At 63.3% G+C, this 21110-nt stretch overlaps 1 protein-coding gene across 1 annotated transcript in view; it reads right to left on the bottom strand.

Annotated features, from left to right (window-relative positions):
- Positions 1-1745: 1745 nt before the first annotated feature.
- The window catches only part of SYMPK (symplekin scaffold protein), a gene marked incomplete at its 3' end in the record, with an annotated part of 31482 nt that continues 12117 nt past the window's right edge, over positions 1746-21110 (bottom strand). Inside the window, exons 7-21 of the mRNA XM_061444066.1 lie at positions 19453-19692; positions 16640-16788; positions 16405-16555; positions 13916-14129; positions 13684-13834; positions 10095-10330; positions 8709-8790; positions 7354-7467; positions 7114-7261; positions 4385-4545; positions 4198-4306; positions 3989-4089; positions 3801-3891; positions 2621-2722; positions 1746-1979 (exon numbers count right to left, since the gene is read on the bottom strand). Coding sequence (XP_061300050.1) covers positions 1746-1979; positions 2621-2722; positions 3801-3891; positions 3989-4089; positions 4198-4306; positions 4385-4545; positions 7114-7261; positions 7354-7467; positions 8709-8790; positions 10095-10330; positions 13684-13834; positions 13916-14129; positions 16405-16555; positions 16640-16788; positions 19453-19692 — 2283 coding nt within the window. The remainder of the gene's footprint in view (positions 1980-2620; positions 2723-3800; positions 3892-3988; positions 4090-4197; positions 4307-4384; positions 4546-7113; positions 7262-7353; positions 7468-8708; positions 8791-10094; positions 10331-13683; positions 13835-13915; positions 14130-16404; positions 16556-16639; positions 16789-19452; positions 19693-21110) is intronic.

Raw genomic sequence — 21110 nt, 5'->3', positions numbered from 1 at the left:
TCATAGTGGCCCCCCCAGCCTCCCATAGACCCCCCATAGCGCCCCCCCCAGCCCCCATAGGCACCCCCAGACACCCCCATAGTGCCCCCCCAGCCCCCCATAGGCACCCACAGACCCCCCATAGTGCCCCCCCAGCCCCCCATAGGCACCTCATAGTGCCCCCCCAGCCACCTATAGGCACCCATAGACCCCCCATAGTGCCCCCCCAGCCACCTATAGGCACCCATAGACCCCCCAGCCCCCCATAGGAACCCCATAGGCACCCCATAGTGCCCCCCCAGCCCCCCCATAGACCCCCCATAGTGCCCCCCCAGCCCCCCATAGGCACCCCCAGACACCCCCATAGTGCCCCCCCAGCCCCCCATAGGCACCCATAGACCCCCCAGCCCCCCATAGACCACCCATAGTGCCCCCCCAGCTCCCCACAGACACCCCATAGTGCCCCCCCAGCCCCCCATAGGCACCCCCAGACACCCCCATAGTGCCCCATAGTAAACCCCAGCCCCCCATAGGCACCCATAGACCCCCAATAGTGCCCCCCCAGCCCCCCATAGGCACCCCAGCCACCCCCAGACACCCCCATAGTGCCCCCCCAGCCCCCCATAGGCACCCATAGACCCCCCAGCCCCCCATAGGCACCCCCAGCCACCCCATAGACCCCCATAGTGCCCCCCCAGCCACCCATAGGCACCCATAGACCCCCCATAGTGCCCCCCAGCGCCCCATAGGCACCCATAGACCCCCAATAGTGCCCCCCCAGCTCCCCATAGACCCCCCAGCCCCCCATAGACCCCCCATAGTGCCCCCCCAGCCCCCCATAGACCCCAATAGTGCCCCCCCCAGCCTCCCATAGACCCCCCATAGCGCCCCCCAGCCCTCCATAGGCACCCACAGACCCCCCAGTCCCCCATAGACCCCCCATAGGCACCCCATAGACCCCCCATAGTGCCCCCCAGCCCCCCATAGACCCCAATAGTGCCCCCCCAGCCCCCCATAGACCCCCCATAGCGCCCCCCCAGCCCTCCATAGGCACCCACAGACCCCCCAGTCCCCCATAGACCCCCCATAGGCACCCCATAGACCCCCCATAGTGCCCCCCCAGCCCCCCATAGCCCCCCCCTAGCCCCCCATAGTGCCCCCCCCAGCCCCCCATAGGCACTCATAGACCCCCCAGCCCCCATAGACCCCCCATAGTGCCCCCCCAGCCCCCCATAGACCCCAATAGTGCCCCCCCCAGCCTCCCATAGACCCCCCATAGCGCCCCCCCAGCCCTCCATAGGCACCCACAGACCCCCCAGTCCCCCATAGACCCCCCATAGGCACCCCATAGACCCCAATAGTGCCCCCCAGCCTCCCATAGACCCCCCATAGTGACCCCCCAGCCCCCCATAGGCACCCATAGACCCCCCAGCCCCCCATAGACCCCAATAGTGCTCCCCCAGCCACCCATAGACCCCCCATAGCGCCCCCCCAGCCCCCCATAGGCACCCATAGACCCCCCATAGCGCCCCCCCCAGCCCCCATAGGCACCCCCAGACACCCCCATAGCGCCCCCCCAGCCCCCACAGACCCCAATAGTGCCCCCCCAGCCTCCCATAGACCCCCCATAGTGCCCCCCCAGCCACCTATAGGCACCCATAGGCTCCCCAGCCCCCCATAGGAACCCCATAGGCACCCCATAGTGCCCCCCCAGCCCCCCATAGGCACCCATAGACCCCCCAGCCCCCCATAGACCCCCCATAGACCCCCCATAGTGCCCCCCTGAGCCCCCCATAGCCCCCCCCCCCCAACCTGCTTCATGATGAGGCGGGCCAGCACGTTCATGGCGAAGGCTCCGAGGCGCGGGTACATGGTGAGGGCCTGGATCACCGTCCTCATGAGCAGCATGGGCAGGGGGCTCTGCTCCACCAGCTGCTGCACCACCACCGCCAGCACCTCCGACGTGTACACGGCGCGCTCCGCGAAGCACAGGTTGGTGGCTGCGGGTGGGGGGCACGCGCATCGGGGTGGCACCCATGGGTGGGGGGCAGGGACGTGGGGATGGCACCCATGGGTGGGGGGCACGCGCATCGGGGTGGCACCCATGGGTGGGGGGCACACACATCAGGATGGCACCCATGGGTGGGGGGCAGGGACGCCGGGATGGCACCCATGGGTGGGGGGCAGGGACGCCGGGATGGCACCCATGGGTGTGGGGCAGGGACGCGGGGATGGCACCCATGGGTGGGGGGCACACACATCGGGATGGCACCCATGGGTGGGGGGCACACACATCAGGATGGCACCCATGGGTGTGGGGCAGGGACGCGGGGATGGCACCCATGGGTGGGGGGCACACACATCGGGATGGCACCCATGGGTGGGGGGCAGGCACACCGGGATGGCACCCATGGGTGGGGGGCACACACACCGGGATGGCACCCATGGGTGGGGGGCACACACATCAGGATGGCACCCATGGGTGGGGGGCAGGGACGCCGGGATGGCACCCATGGGTGTGGGGCAGGGACGCGGGGATGGCACCCATGGGTGGGGCGCACACACATCAGGATGGCACCCATGGGTGGGTGGGGGGGGAGCTGCCCTTGGCACCCTGACCCCCACCCAGAGCAGCACCCACCTTTGATGATGGACTTCATGTCGCACTTGGAGGAGTCGATGTTGTGCAGCGCCAGCAGGAGCTCGCCGGGGCTCAGAGGGGACACGGCCGAGGAGCCATCGCCTGCAGTGGGGCAGGGGGGGGTTAGGGGTGGGCACAGGGACACCCATGGGGACACCCATGGGGACACCCATGGGGACAGCAATGGGGACAGCAATGGGGACAGCAATGGGACACCCATGGGGACACCCATGGGGACAGCAATGGGGACAGCAATGGGGACAGCAATGGGACACCCATGGGGACAGCAATGGGGACAGCAATGGGGACAGCAATGGGGACAGCAATGGGGACACCCATGGGGACACCAATGGGGACAGCAATGGGACACCCATGGGGACATCAATGGGGACAGCAATGGGACACAGAGGCACCCATAAGGACACCAATGGGACACCCGGACACCCATGGGGACACCAATGGGGACAGCAATGGGACACCCATAGGGACAGCAATGGGACACCCATAGGGACAGCAATGGGACACACAGACACCAATGGGACACCCATAGGGACACCAATGGGACACAGGGACACCCATAGGGACACCAATGGGACACCCAGACACCCATGGGGACACCAATGGGACACCCATGGGGACACCAATGGGACACACAGACACCCATAGGGACACCAATGGGACACCCATAAGGACACCAATGGGACACCCAGACACCCATGAGGACTCAATGGGACATCCATAGGGACACCCATAGGGACACCCATGGGGACACTAATGGGACACCCATGGGGACACCCATAGGGACACCAATGGGACACCCATAGGGACACCCAGACACCCATGAGGACTCAATGGGACACCCATAGGGACACCCATGGGGACACCAATGGGACACCCATAGGGACACCCATGGGGACACCCATGGGGACACCCATGAGGACTCAATGGGACATCCATGGGGACACCCATGGGGACACCCATAGGGACACCAATGGGACACCCATAGGGACACCCATGAGGACTCAATGGCACACCCATAGGGACACCCATAGGGACACCCATAGGGACACCAATGGGACACCCATGGGGACACCCATAGGGACACCCATAGGGACACCCATAGGGACACAGTGGCAGCGATGGGTGCCCCGTTCCGCCCCCCATGGTGTCCCCCCCGTACCGTGCTGCGTCCCCAGCAGGCGGTTGAAGACCTCCTTGACCACGATGGGGTTGAGCTTGATGAGCTTGGGCAACGCCTGGATCACCTCTTTCTGCACCCAAACACAGGGGGCACGGTGGGGACCCCCCCCCTCCACGCTGTGGGGCTCACTTATGGGGCTGGCGCCCCATTGAACGGGACCCACTGACCTTCTCCAGCCCATTGAGCACCGGGATGAGGAACCTCACATCCGGCAACCGCTTGTGATACAGATCCCGCACCCTCTTGACCAGCTCCGGCGAGGGGGGCACTGCGAGGATGTGGGGCGAGGGTAGCGTGGTGGGGGGGGCGATGCCAAGCTATGGGGCAGCCCCCTTGCATCCCGTCATGTGTGGGTCCATGTCCCCCCCCCCCTTACCTTTGTCGGTGAGGCTGTGCAGGCACCGCGTCACCAAGGTCTCAGCTCCTTTGGGGCAGTTCTCCACCAGCAGCAGCAGCTCGGGGGAGTTCATCCCCATGGCTCGGATCTATGGGAGCAACGACGTGACCCGTGGGGCAGCCCCATAGCGACCCTGCCCCACCGATGTCACCCTATGGGGGCTCACCGGCTGCTCGATGACCCGCAGCACCGTCCTCTTGATGTCGGCGATGGCCTCGGTGTAGACGGAGGCCAGCTCGTGGATGAGCTTGTGGTTATGGGGCAGGAGGGCCAGGTAGAGGTAGAGGCACTGCTTGATGGTCTCCTCCGTCCACGGCGCCGCCACCTCTGCCACAAGAGGTAAGGTGAGCCCCACGGATGTGGGTCGCGGCCCTATGGTGGGTACCAAGCCCCACGGATGTGGGTCGCAGCACTATGGTGGGTACTGAGCCCCCACGGATGTGGGTCGCGGCCCTATGGTGGGTACCGAGCCCCATGGTGGGTCCCAGCCCCATGGTGGGTACTGAGCCCCACGGATGTGGGTCACAGCCCTATGGTGGGTACTGAGCCCCATGGTGGGTACCGAGCCCCACGGATGTGGGTCGCGGCCCTATGGTGGGTACCGAGCCCCACGGATGTGGGTCGCAGCCCTATGGTGGGTACTCAGCCCCACGGATGTGGGTCGCGGCCCTATGGTGGGTACCGAGCCCCACGGATGTGGGTCGCAGCCCTATGGTGGGTACTGAGCCCCACGGTGGGTACCGAGCATCATGGTGGGTCACAGCCCTATGGTGGGTACTCAGCCCCACGGCTGTGGGTCGCAGCCCTATGGTGGGTACCGAGCCCCACGGATGTGGGTCGCAGCCCTATGGTGGGTACTCAGCCCCACGGATGTGGGTCGCGGCCCTATGGTGGGTACCGAGCCCCACGGATGTGGTCGCAGCCCTATGGTGGGTACTGAGCCCCACGGTGGGTACCGAGCATCATGGTGGGTCACAGCCCTATGGTGGGTACTCAGCCCCACGGCTGTGGGTCGCAGCCCTATGGTGGGTACCGAGCCCCACGGATGTGGGTCGCAGCCCTATGGTGGGTACCAAGCCCCACGGCGGGTACCGAGCATCATGGTGGGTCCCAGCCCCATGGTGGGTACTGAGCCCCACGGATGTGGGTCACAGCCCTATGGTGGGTACTGAGCCCCATGGTGGGTACCAAGCCCCACGGATGTGGGTCGCGGCCCTATGGTGGGTACCAAGCCCCACGGATGTGGGTCGCGGCCCCATGGTGGGTACCGAGCCCCCACGGATGCGGGTCGCAGCCCTATGGTGGGTACTCAGCCCCACGGCTGTGGGTCGCAGCCCTATGGTGGGTACCGAGCCCCACAGCTGTGGGTCGCAGCCCTATGGTGGGTACCAAGCCCCACGGCGGGTACCGAGCATCATGGTGGGTCCCAGCCCCATGGTGGGTACCGAGCCCCACGGCTGTGGGTCACAGCCCTATGGTGGGTACCGAGCCCCACGGCTGTGGGTCGCAGCCCTATGGTGGGTACCGAGCCCCACGGTGGGTACCGAGCATCATGGTGGGTACTGAGCCCCATGGTGGGTACCGAGCCCCACGGCTGTGGGTCACAGCCCTATGATGAGTACTGAGCCCCATGGCGGTGGGTACCGAGCCCCATGGTGGGTCCCAACCCCATGGTGGGTACCAAGCCCCACGGTGGCTCCCAAACCCCACAGCAGCCGCTCCCAAACCCCACAGCAGCTCCCAAGCCCCACAGCGGTGGGTCCCAAGCCCCATGGCGGGTCCCAAGCCCCATGGCGGGTCCCAAGCCCCATAGTGGGTACCGAGCCCCATGGTGGGTCCCAACCCCCATGGTGGGTCCCAAGCCCCATGGTGGGCACCAACCCCACAGTGGGTCCCAACCCCATGGCGGGTCCCAAACCCCATAGTGGGTACCGATCCCATGGTGGGTCCCAACCCCATGGTGGGTCCCAAGCCCCACGGTGGGTCCCAACCCCACGGTAGGTCCCAAGCCCCATGGTGGGTACTGAGCCCCATGGTGGGTACCAAGCCCCATGGTGGGTCCCAACCCCATGGTGGGTCCCAAGCCCCACGGTGGGTCCCAGCCCCATGGCGGGTCCCAAGCCCCACGGTGGGTCCCAGCCCCATGGCGGGTACCAAGCCCCACGGCGGTGGGTCCCAACCCCATGGCGGGTACCGAGCCCCATGGTGGGTCCCAACCCCCATGGCGGGTCCCAAACCCCATAGTGGGTACCGAGCCCCATGGCGGGTCCCAAACCCCATGGTGGGTCCCAACCCCATGGCGGGTCCCAAACCCCATAGTGGGTACTGAGCCCCATGGTGGGTCCCAACCCCATGGCGGGTCCCAAACCCCATAGTGGGTACTGAGCCCCATGGTGGGTCCCAACCCCCATGGTGGGTCCCAAGCCCCATGGCAGGTCCCAACCCCCATGGTGGGTCCCAAGCCCCATGGTGGGTCCCAAACCCCATAGTGGGTACTGAGCCCCATGGTGGGTCCCAAGCCCCATAGTGGGTACTGAGCCCCATGGTGGGTCCCAACCCCATGGCGGGTCCCAAGCCCCATAGTGGGTACTGAGCCCCATGGTGGGTCCCAAGCCCCATAGTGGGTACTGAGCCCCATGGTGGGTCCCAACCCCATGGCGGGTCCCAAGCCCCATAGTGGGTACTGAGCCCCATGGTGGGTCCCAAGCCCCATAGTGGGTACTGAGCCCCATGGTGGGTCCCAACCCCATGGCGGGTCCCAAGCCCCATAGTGGGTACTGAGCCCCATGGTGGGTCCCAACCCCATGGTGGGTCCCAAACCCCATAGTGGGTACTGAGCCCCATGGTGGCTCCCAAACCCCACAGCGTCTCCCAAGCCCCACGGCCGCCCCTCACCCGTGTCCTTGTCGGCCCCGAAGAGCACGGAGGGCGGGTTGGGGTGCACCAGGAGCTGCAGGTAGTTGAGGGCGAACTTCTCCACGTACTCTCGGAGCTGATCCTTCTCGTACATGCGCTTGATGAAGAGCAGCGCCTGCTGCCGCACCTATGGGGCGCAGCGTCAGCACCGTGGGGGGGGGGGCTATGGGGCGCTATGGGGCGCTATGGGGCGCTATGGGGCGCTATGGGGCACGGGACCTTGTCCTTCTCGTGGGAGCTCAGGTCCAGCAGCACGTGCAGGTACTGGAACTGCCGTGATGGACGCTTGAAGATGAGGTCCCGCAGCGTGGACATGCCCAGGTAGGTGCGGCTCTGCAGGGAGCGGCCAGCACGGAGGGCTTGGGGTCCATGGCCCCATAGCACACACACCCACATCCCATACCCATATCCCATATCCCACATCCCACATCCCATATACCATATCCCATATCCATACCCCAATCCAATCACCAATCCCACATCCCACATCCCACATCCCAAATCCCATATCCCACATCCCACATCCCATATCCCATATCCATATCCCATATCCCATCCCATACCCACATCCCAATCCCATATCCCATATCCCACATCCCATATCCCATATCCCACATCCCATATCCCTATCCCAATCCCATATCCATATCCCAATCCCCATATCCCATATCCCACACCCCATATCCCATATCCCATATCCCATATCCCACATCCCACATCCCATATCCCATATCCCACATCCCATATCCCATATCCCATATCCCATACCCCATATCCCACATCCCATATCACATATCCCATATCCCATATCCCATATCACATATCCCATATCCCATATCCCACATCCCATATCCCATATCCCATATCCCACACCCCATATCCCACATCCCATATCACATATCCCATATCCCATATCCCACATCCCATATCACATATCCCATATCCCATATCCCACACCCCATATCCCATATCCCATACCCCATACCCCACATCCCATATCCCATATCCCATATCCCACACCCCATATCCCACATCCCATACCCCACACCCCATATCCCATATCCCACATCCCATACCCCATATCCCACATCCCATACCCCACATCCCATATCCCACATCCCATACCCCATATCCCATACCCCACACCCCATATCCCATACCCCATATTCCATACCCCACATCCCACACCCCACATCCCACATCCCATACCCCACATCCCATATCGCATACCCCACATCCCATATCCCATATCCCACTTCCCATACTCCATATCGCATACCCCATATCGCATACCCCATATCCCACACCCCACATCCCATACCCCATATCCCATACCCCACATCCCATATCCCACATCCCATACTCCATACCCCATATCTCATACCCCACATCCCATACCCCACATCCCATACCCTATATCCCATACCCCATATCCCACACCCCGTATCCCATATCCCATACCCTAAACCCCACCCCATATCCCATACCCCATATCCCATATCCCACACCCCACACCCCATATCCCATACCCCACACCCCACATCCCACACCCCACACCCCATCCCATATCCCACCTCATCCTCGCAGTACTTGCGGATCACTTCCAGCGCGCTCTCGGTGATGAGCGGCGCCTCCAGCACTACTTTGGTGAAGATCCTGCAGGGAAGCAGCCAGCCTTGGGGTCCTCATCCCATCCTTGGGGTCCCCATCCCATCCTTGGGGTCCCCATCCCATCCTTGGGGTCCCCATCCCATCCTTGGGGTCCCCATCCCAGCCTTGGGGTCCTCATCCCAGCCTTGGGGTCCCCATCCCATCCTTGGGGTCCCCATCCCATCCTTGGGGTCCTCATCCCATCCTTGGGGTCCCCATCCCAGCCTTGGGGTCCCCATCCCATCCTTGGGGTCCTCATCCCATCCTTGGGGTCCCCATCCCATCCTTGGGGTCCCCATCCCATCCTTGGGGTCCTCATCCCATCCTTGGGGTCCCCATCCCATCCTTGGGGTCCCCATTCTATCCCTGGGGTCCCCATCCCATCCTTGGGGTCCCCATCCCATCCTTGGGGTCCCCATCCCATCCCTGGGGTCCCCATCCCATCCTTGGGGTCCCCATCCCATCCCTAGGGTCCCCACCCCATCCTTGGGGTCCCCATCCCATCCCTGGGGTCCCCATCCCATCCCTAGGGTCCCCACCCCATCCTTGGGGTCCCCATCCCATCCCTAGGGTCCCCATCCCATCCCTGGGGTCCCCATCCCATCCCTGGGGTCCCCATCCCATTCCCAGTGTCCCCATCCAATCCCTGGGGTCCCCATCCCATTCCCCAGTGTCCCCATCCCATCCCTGGGGTCCCCATCCCATTCCCAGTGTCCCCATCCCATCCCTGGGGTCCCCATCCCTGGGGTCCCCATCCCTGGGGTCCCCATCCCATTCCCAGTGTCCCCATCCCATCCCTGGGGTCCCCATCCCATTCCCAGTGTCCCCATCCCATCCCTGGGGTCCCCATCCCATTCCCAGTGTCCCCATCCCATCCCTGGGGTCCCCATCCCTGGGGTCCCCATCCCATTCCCAGTGTCCCCATCCCATCCCTGGGGTCTCCATCCCATCCCTGGGGTCCCCATCCCATTCCCAGTGTCCCCATCCCATCCCTGGGGTCCCCATCCCATTCCCAGTGTCCCCATCCCATTCCCAGTGTCCCCATCCCATCCCTGGGGTCCCCATCCCATCCTTGGGTCCCCATCACATTCCCAGTGTCCCCCTCCCATTCCCCTCTCCCCATCCCTGCTGTCCCCCTCCCATTCCCAATGTCCCCCTTCCATCCCCATCTCCCCATCCCTGGTGTCCCCCTCCCATTGCCCTGTCCCCATCCCTGCTGTCCCCCTCCCATCCCCATCCCATTCCCAGTGTCCCCATCCTTGGGGTCCCCATCCCACCCCTGCTGTCCTGTCCCCCCCCCCAATCCGCACCCATCCTTCTGGTCGGGTTTCTCCTGCAGCCCGGCCAGCAGCCCGATGAGGCACTGGTCGTAGCGCTCCAGGTTTCCCTCCGGGAAGCGGCTCAGGTGGGAATTGTACTCCTGGAAGAGCCAGGCGAAGGCCAGGTCCAGGCGGGAGCGGACGTCCTCCAGGATGAAGGCCAGGACCTCGCTCTTGAGGGGCACCTCCAAGTGCGTCACCAGCGACGCCAAGATCTTCACCCGGGCCTGGCCAAGGGGACATCAGTGTCACCGGTACCCAGAGCATCACCGGTACCCAGAGCATCACCGGTACCCAGAGCATCACTGGTACCCAGAGCATCATCGGTACCCGGAGCATCACTGGTACCCACAGCATCACAGGTAACTGCAGCATCACCGGTACCCAGAGCGTCACCAGTACCCGGAGCATCACCGGTACCCAGAGCATCACTGGTACCCAGAGCATCACCGGTACCCAGAGCATCACCGGTACCCAGAGCATCACTGGTACCCGCAGCATCACCGGTACCCAGAGCGTCACCGGTACCCAGAGCATCACTGGTACCCGCAGCATCACCGGTACCCAGAGCGTCACCGGTACCCAGAGCATCACTGGTACCCGCAGCATCCACCGGTACCCAGAGCATCATCAGTACCCAGAGCACCACTGGTACCCACACACCGGTACCCAGAGCGTCACCAGTACCCAGAGTATCAGTGGTACTCAGAGCGTCACCAGTACCCAGAGCATCACCGGTACCCAGAGCATCACCGGTACCCAGAGCATCACCGGCACCCAGGGCATCACCGGTACCCACAGCATCACTGGTACCCACAGCGTCACCGGTACCCAGAGCATCACCGGTACCCAGAGCGTCACCGGTACCCAGAGCGTCACCGGTACCCAGAGCATCACCGGTACCCGGAGCATCACCGGTACCCGGAGCATCACCGGTACCCAGAGCATCACTGGTACACAGATCACCACTGGTAGCCAGAGCACCACCGGTAGCCAGAGCATCACCGGTAACCACAGCATCACCAGTACCTGCAGCATCACCAGTACCCAGAGCATCACCGGTACCCAGAGCATCACCGGTACCCACAGCATCACCGGTACCCAGAGCATCACTGGTACCCGCAGCATCACTGGTACCCACAGTGTCACTGGTACCCAGAGCATCACTGGTACCCACAGTGTCACCAGCACCCACAGCCTCCAGGCACAGGGTCTGGGTGCCACACAGTGGGTGACACATGGAAGGGTGACAAAGACTGTGCGCAACAGATGGAAGGGTGACACGGCTCTGGGTGACATGTGGAGGGTGCCAAGAGATTTGGTGACAAGAGGGTCTGGGTGACACCCGGAAAGGTGACACCAGACGCTGTGGGTGCCACACTGGGTGCCACATTGGGTGCCACACGGGGTGCCACACCGGGTGCCACACTGGGTGCCACACTGGGTGCCACATTGGGCGCCACATTGGGTGCCACATTAGGTGCCACACCGGGTGCCACGCCGGGTGCCACACTGGGTGCCACATTAGGTGCCACATTGGGTGCCACACTGGGTGCCACATTGGATGCCACACCGGGTGCCACACTGGGTGCCACACTGGTTGCCACATTGGGTGCCACACCGGGTGCCACACTGGGTGCCACACTGGTTGCCACATTGGGTGCCACACTGGGTGCCCCATTGGGTGCCACATTGGGTGCCACACTGGGTGCCACACTGGGTACCACATTAGGTGCCACACTGGGTGCCACATTGGATGCCACATTGAGTACCACACTGGGTGCCACACTGGGTGCCACGCTGGGTGCCACGCTGGGTGCCACATTGGGTGCCACACTGGGTGCCACACTGGGTGCCACACTGGGTGCCACATTGGATGCCACATTGAGCACCACACTGGGTGCCACACTGGTTGCCACATTGGGTGCCACACTGGGTGCCACATTGGATGCCACATTGAGTACCACACTGGGTGCCACACTGGGTGCCACACTGGGTGCCACATTAGGTGCCACGCTGGGTGCCACGCTGGGTGCCACATTGGGTGCCACACTGGGTGCCACATTGGATGCCACATTGAGCACCACACTGGGTGCCACATTAGGTGCCACACTGGGTGCCACATTGGATGCCACATTGGGTACCACACTGGGTGCCACACTGGGTGCCACATTAGGTGCCACGCTGGGTGCCACGCTGGGTGCCACGCTGGGTGCCACATTGGGTGCCACACAGGGTGCCACACCGGGTGCCACACTGGGTGCCACATTAGGTGCCAAACTGGGTGCCACACCGGGTGCCCCATTGGGTGCCACACTGGGCGCCACACTGGTTGCCACACTGGGTGCCACACTGGGTGCCACATTAGGTGCCACACTGGGTGCCACACTGGTTGCCACATTGGGTGCCACACTGGGTGCCACACTGGGTGCCACATTGGATGCCACATTGAGTACCACACTGGGTGCCACACCGGGTGCCACACTGGGTGCCACACCGGGTGCCCCATTGGGTGCCACACTGGGTGCCACATTAGGTGCCACACTGGGTGCCACACTGGGTGCCACATTGGGTACCATACTGGGTGCCACATTAGGTGCCACGCTGGGTGCCACACCAGGTGCCACATTGGGTGCCACACTGGGTGCCACATTGGGTGCCACATTAGGTGCCACACTGGGTGCCACACTGGGTGGCACACCGGGTGCCCCATTGGGTGTCACACTGGGTGCCACACTGGGTGCCCCATTGGGTGCCACACTGGGCGCCACACCGGGTGCCCCATTGGGTGTCACACTGGGTGCCACACCGGGTGCCACACTGGGTGCCCCATTGGGTGCCACATTGGGTGCCCCATTGGGTGCCACACTGGGTGCCACACTGGGTACCCCATTGGGTGCCCCATTGGGTGTCACACTGGGTGCCACACTGGGTACCCCATTAGGTGCCACATTGGGTGCCACACTGGGCGCCACATTAGGTGCCACATTGGGTGCCACACTGGGTGCCACACTGGGTGCCCCATTGGGTGCCCCATTGGGTGCCACACCGGGTGCCCCATTGGGTGCCCCATTGGGTGCCACACTGGGTACCCCATTGGGTGCCCCATTGGGTGCCACACCGGGTGCCCCATTGGGTGCCCCACCGGGTGCCACACTGGGTGCCACATTGGGTACCACACTGGGTGCCACACTGGGTGCCCCATTGGGTGCCACATTGGGTGCCACACTGGGTACCACACTGGGTACCACACTGGGTGCCACACCGGGTGCCACACCGGGTGCCACACTGGGTGCCACATTGGGTGCCACACTGGGTGCCACGCTGGGTGCCACACTGGGTGCCACACTGGGTGCCACATTGGGTGCCCCATTGGGTGCCACACCGGGTGCCACATTAGGTGCCACACTGGGTGCCACACTGGGTGCCACACCGAGTGCCACACTGGGTGCCCCATTGGGTGCCACACTGGGTGCCACACTGGGTGCCCCATTGGGTGCCCCATTGGGTGCCACACTGGGTGCCACACCGGGTGCCCCATTGGGTGCCCCACCGGGTGCCACACCGGGTGCCAGGGTACCTGCGCAGCCCCGCTGCAGGCCACGGCGCGCTCTGCCCTCAGGATGCGCTTGACGGCGCCGAGCTTCAGCTTCTCCACCTGGGTCTCCGTGAGGGGCTTGAGGACGTCAGGCAGGCGGAAAACCTTCTTCCTGCCCCCAGCACCCACCAGCCTAAGGGTGGGGGGAAACAGAGAGCCAGGGGTGAGGCCCGGCCCCAGCAGCACCCATGGGTGCTCCCGGCGCGGCGCTCACCGCGGCTGCGGCGCGGGGATGATGGGCTCCGGGCGCCGCTTGGTCTGGGGGGCTTCCTCCTCCAGGAGGGTGGTGGCCGAGCCCTGGGCCCCCAGCACGGAGATGGCCTGGCCCTGGGCTAGGGCTGAGAGGCGCCGCTTGATGACCACGCTCTCGGGCTTGGAGGCCTTCTCCTCCTTGGGTTCCTCCTTCAGGTGCTTCGTCTGCTCCACGCCTGGAGAAGGGACGGGGACAGCAAAGGGAGCCTGAGATCCGTGGGGATGAGCAGGGGGGAGCTGAGTGGTCACAGTGTCATGGGGATGGGGGGGAAGGAGGAGGAGATGCTGCCAAAGGGGGTTTCAAGGCAAGAGAGAGCAATCAGGAACAAGAAAATGGGGACCAAAAGGAAGGCATCTCCATGCTTCCGATCATATCCAGCGCCATGCCCCACACAGACCATGCGATGGGGGTGTCCTGGGATGGGAATCAGGTGGAGGGGATCGAAGGAAGGGTCTCCCTCATCCCTGAGGCTCCAACCCAACCCTTACCCCATGGGAATGGTCCCAACTCAACCCTTACCCCATGGGAATGGTCCCAACTCAACCCTTAACCCATGGGAATGGTCCCAACCCAACCCTTACCCCATGGGAATGGTCCCAACTCAACCCTTACCCCATGGGAATGGTCCCAACTCAACCCTTAACCCATGGGAATGGCCCCAACCCAACCCTTACCCCATGGGAATGGTCCCAACCCAACCCTTAACCCATGGGAATGGTCCCAACCCAACCCTTACCCCATGGGAATGGTCCCAACCCAACCCTTACCCCATGGGAATGGACCCAACTCAACCCTTACCCCATGGGAATGGTCCCAACCCAACCCTTAACCCCCAGGAATGGTCCCAACTCAACCCTTACCCCATGGGAATGGTCCCAACTCAACCCTTACCCCATGGGAATGGTCCCAACCCAACCCTTACCCCATGGGAATGGTCCCAACCCAACCCTTACCCCATGGGAATGGTCCCAAGCCAACCCTTACCCCATGGGAATGGTCCCAAGCCAACCCTTAACCCATGGGAATGGTCCCAACCCAACCCTTACCCCATGGGAATGGTCCCAACCCAACCCTTACCCCATGGGAATGGTCCCAACTCAACCCTTAACCCATGGGAATAGTCCCAACCCAACCCTTACCCCATGGGAATGGTCCCAACCCAACCCTTACCCCATGGGAATGGTCCCAACCCAACCCTTACCCCATGGGAATGGTCCCAACCCAACCCTTAACCCCCAGGAATGGTCCCAACTCAACCCTTACCCCATGGGAATGGTCCCAACTCAACCCTTAACCTATGGGAATGGTCCCAACCCAACCCTTAACCCATGGGAATGGTCCCAACCCAACCCTTAACCCATGGGAATGGTCCCAACCCAACCCTTACCCCATGGGAATGGTCCCAACCCAACCCTTAACCCATGGGAATGGTCCCAACTCAACCCTTACCCCATGGGAATGGTCCCAACTCAACCCTTACCCCATGGGAATGGTCCCAACCCAACCCTTACCCCATGGGAATGGTCCCAACCCAACCCTTACCCCATGGGAATGGTCCCAACTCAACCCTTACCCCATGGGAATGGTCCCAACCCAACCCTTAACCCATGGGAATGGTCCCAACCCAACCCTTAACCCATGGGAATGGTCCCAACCCAACCCTTACCCCATGGGAATGGTCCCAACCCAACCCTTACCCCATGGGAATGGTCCCAACTCAACCCTTACCCCATGGGAATGGTCCCAACCCAACCCTTAACCCATGGGAATGGTCCCAACCCAACCCTTAACCCATGGGAATGGTCCCAACTCAACCCTTACCCCATGGGAATGGTCCCAACTCAACCCTTAACCCCCAGGAATGGTCCCAACTCAACCCTTACCCCATGGGAATGGTCCCAACTCAACCCTTAACCCCCAGGAATGGTCCCAACTCAACCCTTAACCCATGGGAATGGTCCCAACCCAACCCTTACCTCATGGGAATGGTCCCAACCCAACCCTTAACCCATGGGAATGGTCCCAACTCAACCCTTACCCCATGGGAATGGTCCCAACCCAACCCTTAACCCCCAGGAATGGTCCCAACCCAACCCTTACCTCATGGGAATGGTCCCAACTCAACCCTTACCCCATGGGAATGGTCCCAACCCAACCCTTAACCCATGGGAATGGTCCCAACCCAACCCTTAACCCATGGGAATGGTCCCAACCCAACCCTTACCCCATGGGAATGGTCCCAACTCAACCCTTACCCCATGGGAATGGTCCCAACCCAACCCTTACCCCATGGGAATGGTCCCAACCCAACCCTTAACCCATGGGAATGGTCCCAAGTCAACCCTTACCCCATGGGAATGGTCCCAACCCAACCCTTACCCCATGGGAATGGTCCCATCTTGACCTTAGGACGGGTTTTGGTGCCCCCCCACGTCCCTGGCAGCACCCACCTGGCCCCAGCCCCGCTGCTGTCATCTGGGTGGCCATGAGCCTGGCCAGGTGCTTGATCTGCACCTCGGTGCCCGCCGACTCCACCGGGGTATAGGTGGCCTGGAAGGATGCGGGCATGGCCTCGGGCAGGTACACCATGCTGATGAGCACCTATGGGAGGGGACACGGCGTCAGAACCCCCCTAAAGCAGCAGAACCACCCCCTTCCTCCTCCCCATTGCCCCCATGGGCTCACCAGGTTGGCCACGTTCTCTGGGGTGAGCAGGGGCTGCAGGAACTCGGCCGTGATGTCCGTGTCCGAGGGGACCCCGCTCTGCCCCGGGGCCTTGGGCACCGTCACCGGGGCCACCTCTAGGTCCTTGTCCTCATCGTCCTCAGGGGGCTCTGTAGGGACAAGGCTCAGGGTTCCAAAGGGGGTCCCGCAAGGGACAGCGTGGAGGGAGGGGGAAGGCTCCAGGGGGGCACCAATGGGCACCAGGAGGGCACTGGAGGACCATGATGGGCACCAAGAGGACCCTGATGGGCACCAGGAGGACCCTGATGGGCACCAGGAGGACCCTGATGGGCACCGAGAGGACCCTGATGGGCACCAGGAGGGCACTGGAGGACCCTGATTGGCACCAGGAGGACCCTGATGGGCACCAGGAGGGCACTGGAGGACCCTGATGGGCACCGAGAGGACCCTGATGGGCACCAGGAGGGCATTGGAGGACCTTGATGGGCACCAAGAGGACCCTGATGGACACCAAGAGGACCCTGATGGACACCAGGAGGGCACTGGAGGACCATGATGGGCACCGAGAGGACCTTGATGGGCACCAGGAGGGCACTGGAGGACCCTGATGGGCACCAAGAGGACCCTGATGGGCACCAAGAGGACCCTGATGGGCACCAGGAGGGCACTGGAGGACCCTGATGGGCACCAGGAGGGCACTGGAGGACCATGATGGGCACCAAGAGGACCTTGATGGGCACCAAGAGGACCCTGATGGGCACCGAGAGGACCCTGATGGGCACCAAGAGGACCCTGATGGGCACCAGGAGGGCACTGGAGGACCCTGATTGGCACCAGGAGGACCCTGATGGGCACCAGGAGGGCACTGGAGGACCCTGATGGGCACCGAGAGGACCCTGATGGGCACCAGGAGGGCATTGGAGGACCTTGATGGGCACCAAGAGGACCCTGATGGACACCAAGAGGACCCTGATGGACACCAGGAGGGCACTGGAGGACCATGATGGGCACCGAGAGGACCTTGATGGGCACCAGGAGGGCACTGGAGGACCCTGATGGGCACCAAGAGGACCCTGATGGGCACCAGGAGGGCACTGGAGGACCCTGATGGGCACCGAGAGGACCCTGATGGGCACCAAGAGGACCCTGATGGGCACCAGGAGGGCACTGGAAGCCATTGATGGGCACCAGGGGGACCCTGATGGGCACCAAGAGGACCCTGATGGACACCAGGAGGGCACTGGAAGCCATTGATGGGCACCAGGAGGACCCTGATGGGCACCAAGAGGGCACCAGAAGGACCCTGATGGACACCAGGAAGCCCTTGCTGGGCACCAAGAGGGCACCAGGACACTGATGGGCACCAAAGCCCTTGCTGGGCACCAGAAGGACCCTGATGGGCACCAAGAGGACCCTGATGGGCACCAAGAGGGCCCCAGGAAGCCCCTGATGGGCACCAAAAGGGCACCAGGACCCTGATGGACACCAGGAAGCCCTTGCTGGGCACCAAGAGGGCACCAGGACCGTGATGGGCACCAAGAGGGCACCAGAAGGACCCTGATGGGCAACAGGAGGACCCTGATGGGCACCAAGAGGGCACCAGAAGGACCCTGGAGACCCCCGATGGGCACCAAGAAGGCCCCAGAAGGACCCTGATGGGCACCAGGACACTGGAGACCCCCTGATGGGCACCAAGAGGACCCTGATGGGCACCAAGAGGACCCTGATGGGCACCAAGAGGACACCAGGAGGACCCTGGAGACCCCCTGATGGGCACCAAGAAGGCCCCAGGAGGCCCCTGATGGGCACCAAAAGGGCACCAGGACCCTGATGAGCACCAAGAGGGCAACAGAAGGACCCTGATGGGCAACAGAAGGACCCTGATGGGCACCAGGAGGAGACTGATGGGCACCAAGAGGGCACCAGAAGGACCCTGATAGGCACCAGGAGGACCCTGATGGGCACCAGGAGGACCCTGATGGTCACCAAGAGGGCACCAGAAGGACCCTGATGGGCACCAGGAGGACACTGGAGACCCCCTGATGGGCACCAGGAGGCCCCTGATGGGCACCAAGAGGGCACCAGAAGGACCCTGGAGACCCCCGATGGGCACCAAGAAGGCCCCAGAAGGACCCTGATGGGCACCAGGACACTGGAGACCCCCTGATGGGCACCAGGAGGGCCCTGATGGACACCAGGAGGACACTGGAGACCCCCTGATGGGCACCAAGAGGACCCTGATGGGCACCAGAAGGACCCTGATGGGCACCAAGAGGGCCCCAGGAAGCCCCTGATGGGCACCAAAAGGGCACCAGGACCCTGATGAGCACCAAGAGGGCACCAGGAGGCCCCTGATGGGCATCAAGAGGGCCCCAGGAGGCCCCTGATGGGCATCAAGAAGGCCCCAGAAGGACCCTGATGGGCACCAGGAGGACCCTGATGGGCACCAAGAGGACCCTGATGGGCACCAAGAGGGAACCAGAAGGCCCCTGATGGGCACCAGAAGGCCCCTGATGGGCACCAAGAGGACCCTGATGGGCACCAAGAGGACCCCAGGAGGCCCCTGATGGGCACCAAGAGGGCACTAGGAGGACCCTGATGGGCACCAGGACACTGAATACCCCCTGATGGGCACCAAGAGGACACCAGGAGGACCCTGGAGACCCCCTGATGGGCACCAAGAAGGCCCCTGCTGGGCACCAAAAGGGCACCAGGACCCTGATGAGCACCAAGAGGTCCCCAGGAGGCCCCTGCTGGCCACCAGCCCAACCCCAGGTGCCCCCATCACTCCCCCCCCCCCCAACTTTCCTCACCTATCTTCATCTTCTTGAGGGCAGCGTCGGGCTCGTCGCGGGGCCGCTTGCGGGCGTCCCTGGGGCTGGGCATGCTGCGGGCGATCTCGGCCTGTTGGGTGCCCAGGTCCACGAGCAGGGTGGTGATCTGGGGCTGGAAGTCCCCCGAGGACGGGTGCCGCAGGATGCTCAGCAGGTGAAGCTTCAGGTTCTTGCGTACGCTGCTCACCTGAGACTTGGCCAGCGTGGGGGGCAGGTTGGCTGCGAGGGGGGCAAGAGTGAGGGGACACAGAGGGTCCATGCTCCATCCCCATAGGGCTCCATTCCCATAGGGCTCCATCCCCATGGGGGCCATAGGGCTCCATCCCCATGGGTAGGGCTCCATCCCCATAGGGCTCCATGTCCCATCCCCATAGGACACCACACTTCATCCCCATAGGGCTCCATGCTCCATCCCCATAGGGCTCCATGTCCCATCCCCAGAGGACACCACACTTCATCCCCATAGGGCTCCATGCTCCATCCCCATGGGGCTCCATACCCCATCCCCATAGAGCTCCATACCCCATCCCTGTGGGGCTCCATACCCCAACCCCATGGGGCCCCATACCCCATCCCTGTGGGGCTCCGTGCCCCATCCCCATAGAGCTCCATACCCCATCCCCCTAAGTCTCCATACCGCATCCCCATAGTGCTCCACACCCCATCCCCGTGGGGCTCCGTGCCCCATCCCCATAGGGCTCCATACCCCATCCCCGTAAGTCTCCATACCCCATCCCCATAGAGCTCCATACCCCATCCCCATGGGGCTCCATCCCCGTGGGGCTACGTGCCCCATCCCCATAGGGCTCCATACCCCATCCCCATAAGTCTCCATACCCCATCCCCATAGGGCTCCATACCCAATCCTTGTGGGGCTCCATGCCCCATCCCCATAGGGCTCCATACCCCATCCCTGTGGGGCTCCATACCCCATCCCCATAGGGCTCCATACCCCATCCCCATAGGACACCACACTTCATCCCCATAGGGCTCCATGCTCCATCCCCATAGGGCTCCATGCCCCATCCCCATGGGGCTCCATGCTCCATCACCATGGGGCTCCATACCTCATCCCCATAGGACAGCACATTTCATCCCCATAGGGCTCCATACCCCATCCCCATAGAGCTCCACACCCCATCCCCATGGGGCTCCATACCCCATCCCCGTGGGGCTCCACACCCCATCCCCTTAGAGCTCCACACCCCATCCCCGTGGGGCTCCATCCCCGTGGGGCTCCATGCCCCATCCCCATAGAGCTCCATACCCCATCCCCATGGGGCTCTGTGCCCCATCCCCATAGAGCTCCATACCCCATCCCCATGGGGCTCCATCCCCGTGGGGCTCCGTGCCCCATCCCCATAGAGCTCCATACCCCATCCCCATGGGGCTCTGTGCCCCATCCCCATAGAGCTCCATACCCCATCCCCATGGGGCTCCATCCCCGTGGGGCTCCGTGCCCCATCCCCATAGAGCTCCATACCCCATCCCCATGGGGCTCTGTGCCCCATCCCCATAGAGCTCCATACCCCATCCCCATGGGGCTCTGTGCCCCATCCCCATAGAGCTCCATACCCCATCCCCATGGGGCTCCATCCCCGTGGGGCTCCGTGCCCCATCCCCATAGAGCTCCATAC

This window comes from Pezoporus flaviventris, unplaced genomic scaffold, assembly GCF_033815535.1.
Source record: "Pezoporus flaviventris isolate CSIRO_AGI_PZ_B2104156 unplaced genomic scaffold, CSIRO_AGI_Pfla_v1 ptg000660l, whole genome shotgun sequence".
NCBI classification, from domain to species: domain Eukaryota; kingdom Metazoa; phylum Chordata; class Aves; order Psittaciformes; family Psittacidae; genus Pezoporus; species Pezoporus flaviventris.
This window is presented reverse-complemented; position numbering and strand designations above follow the sequence as displayed.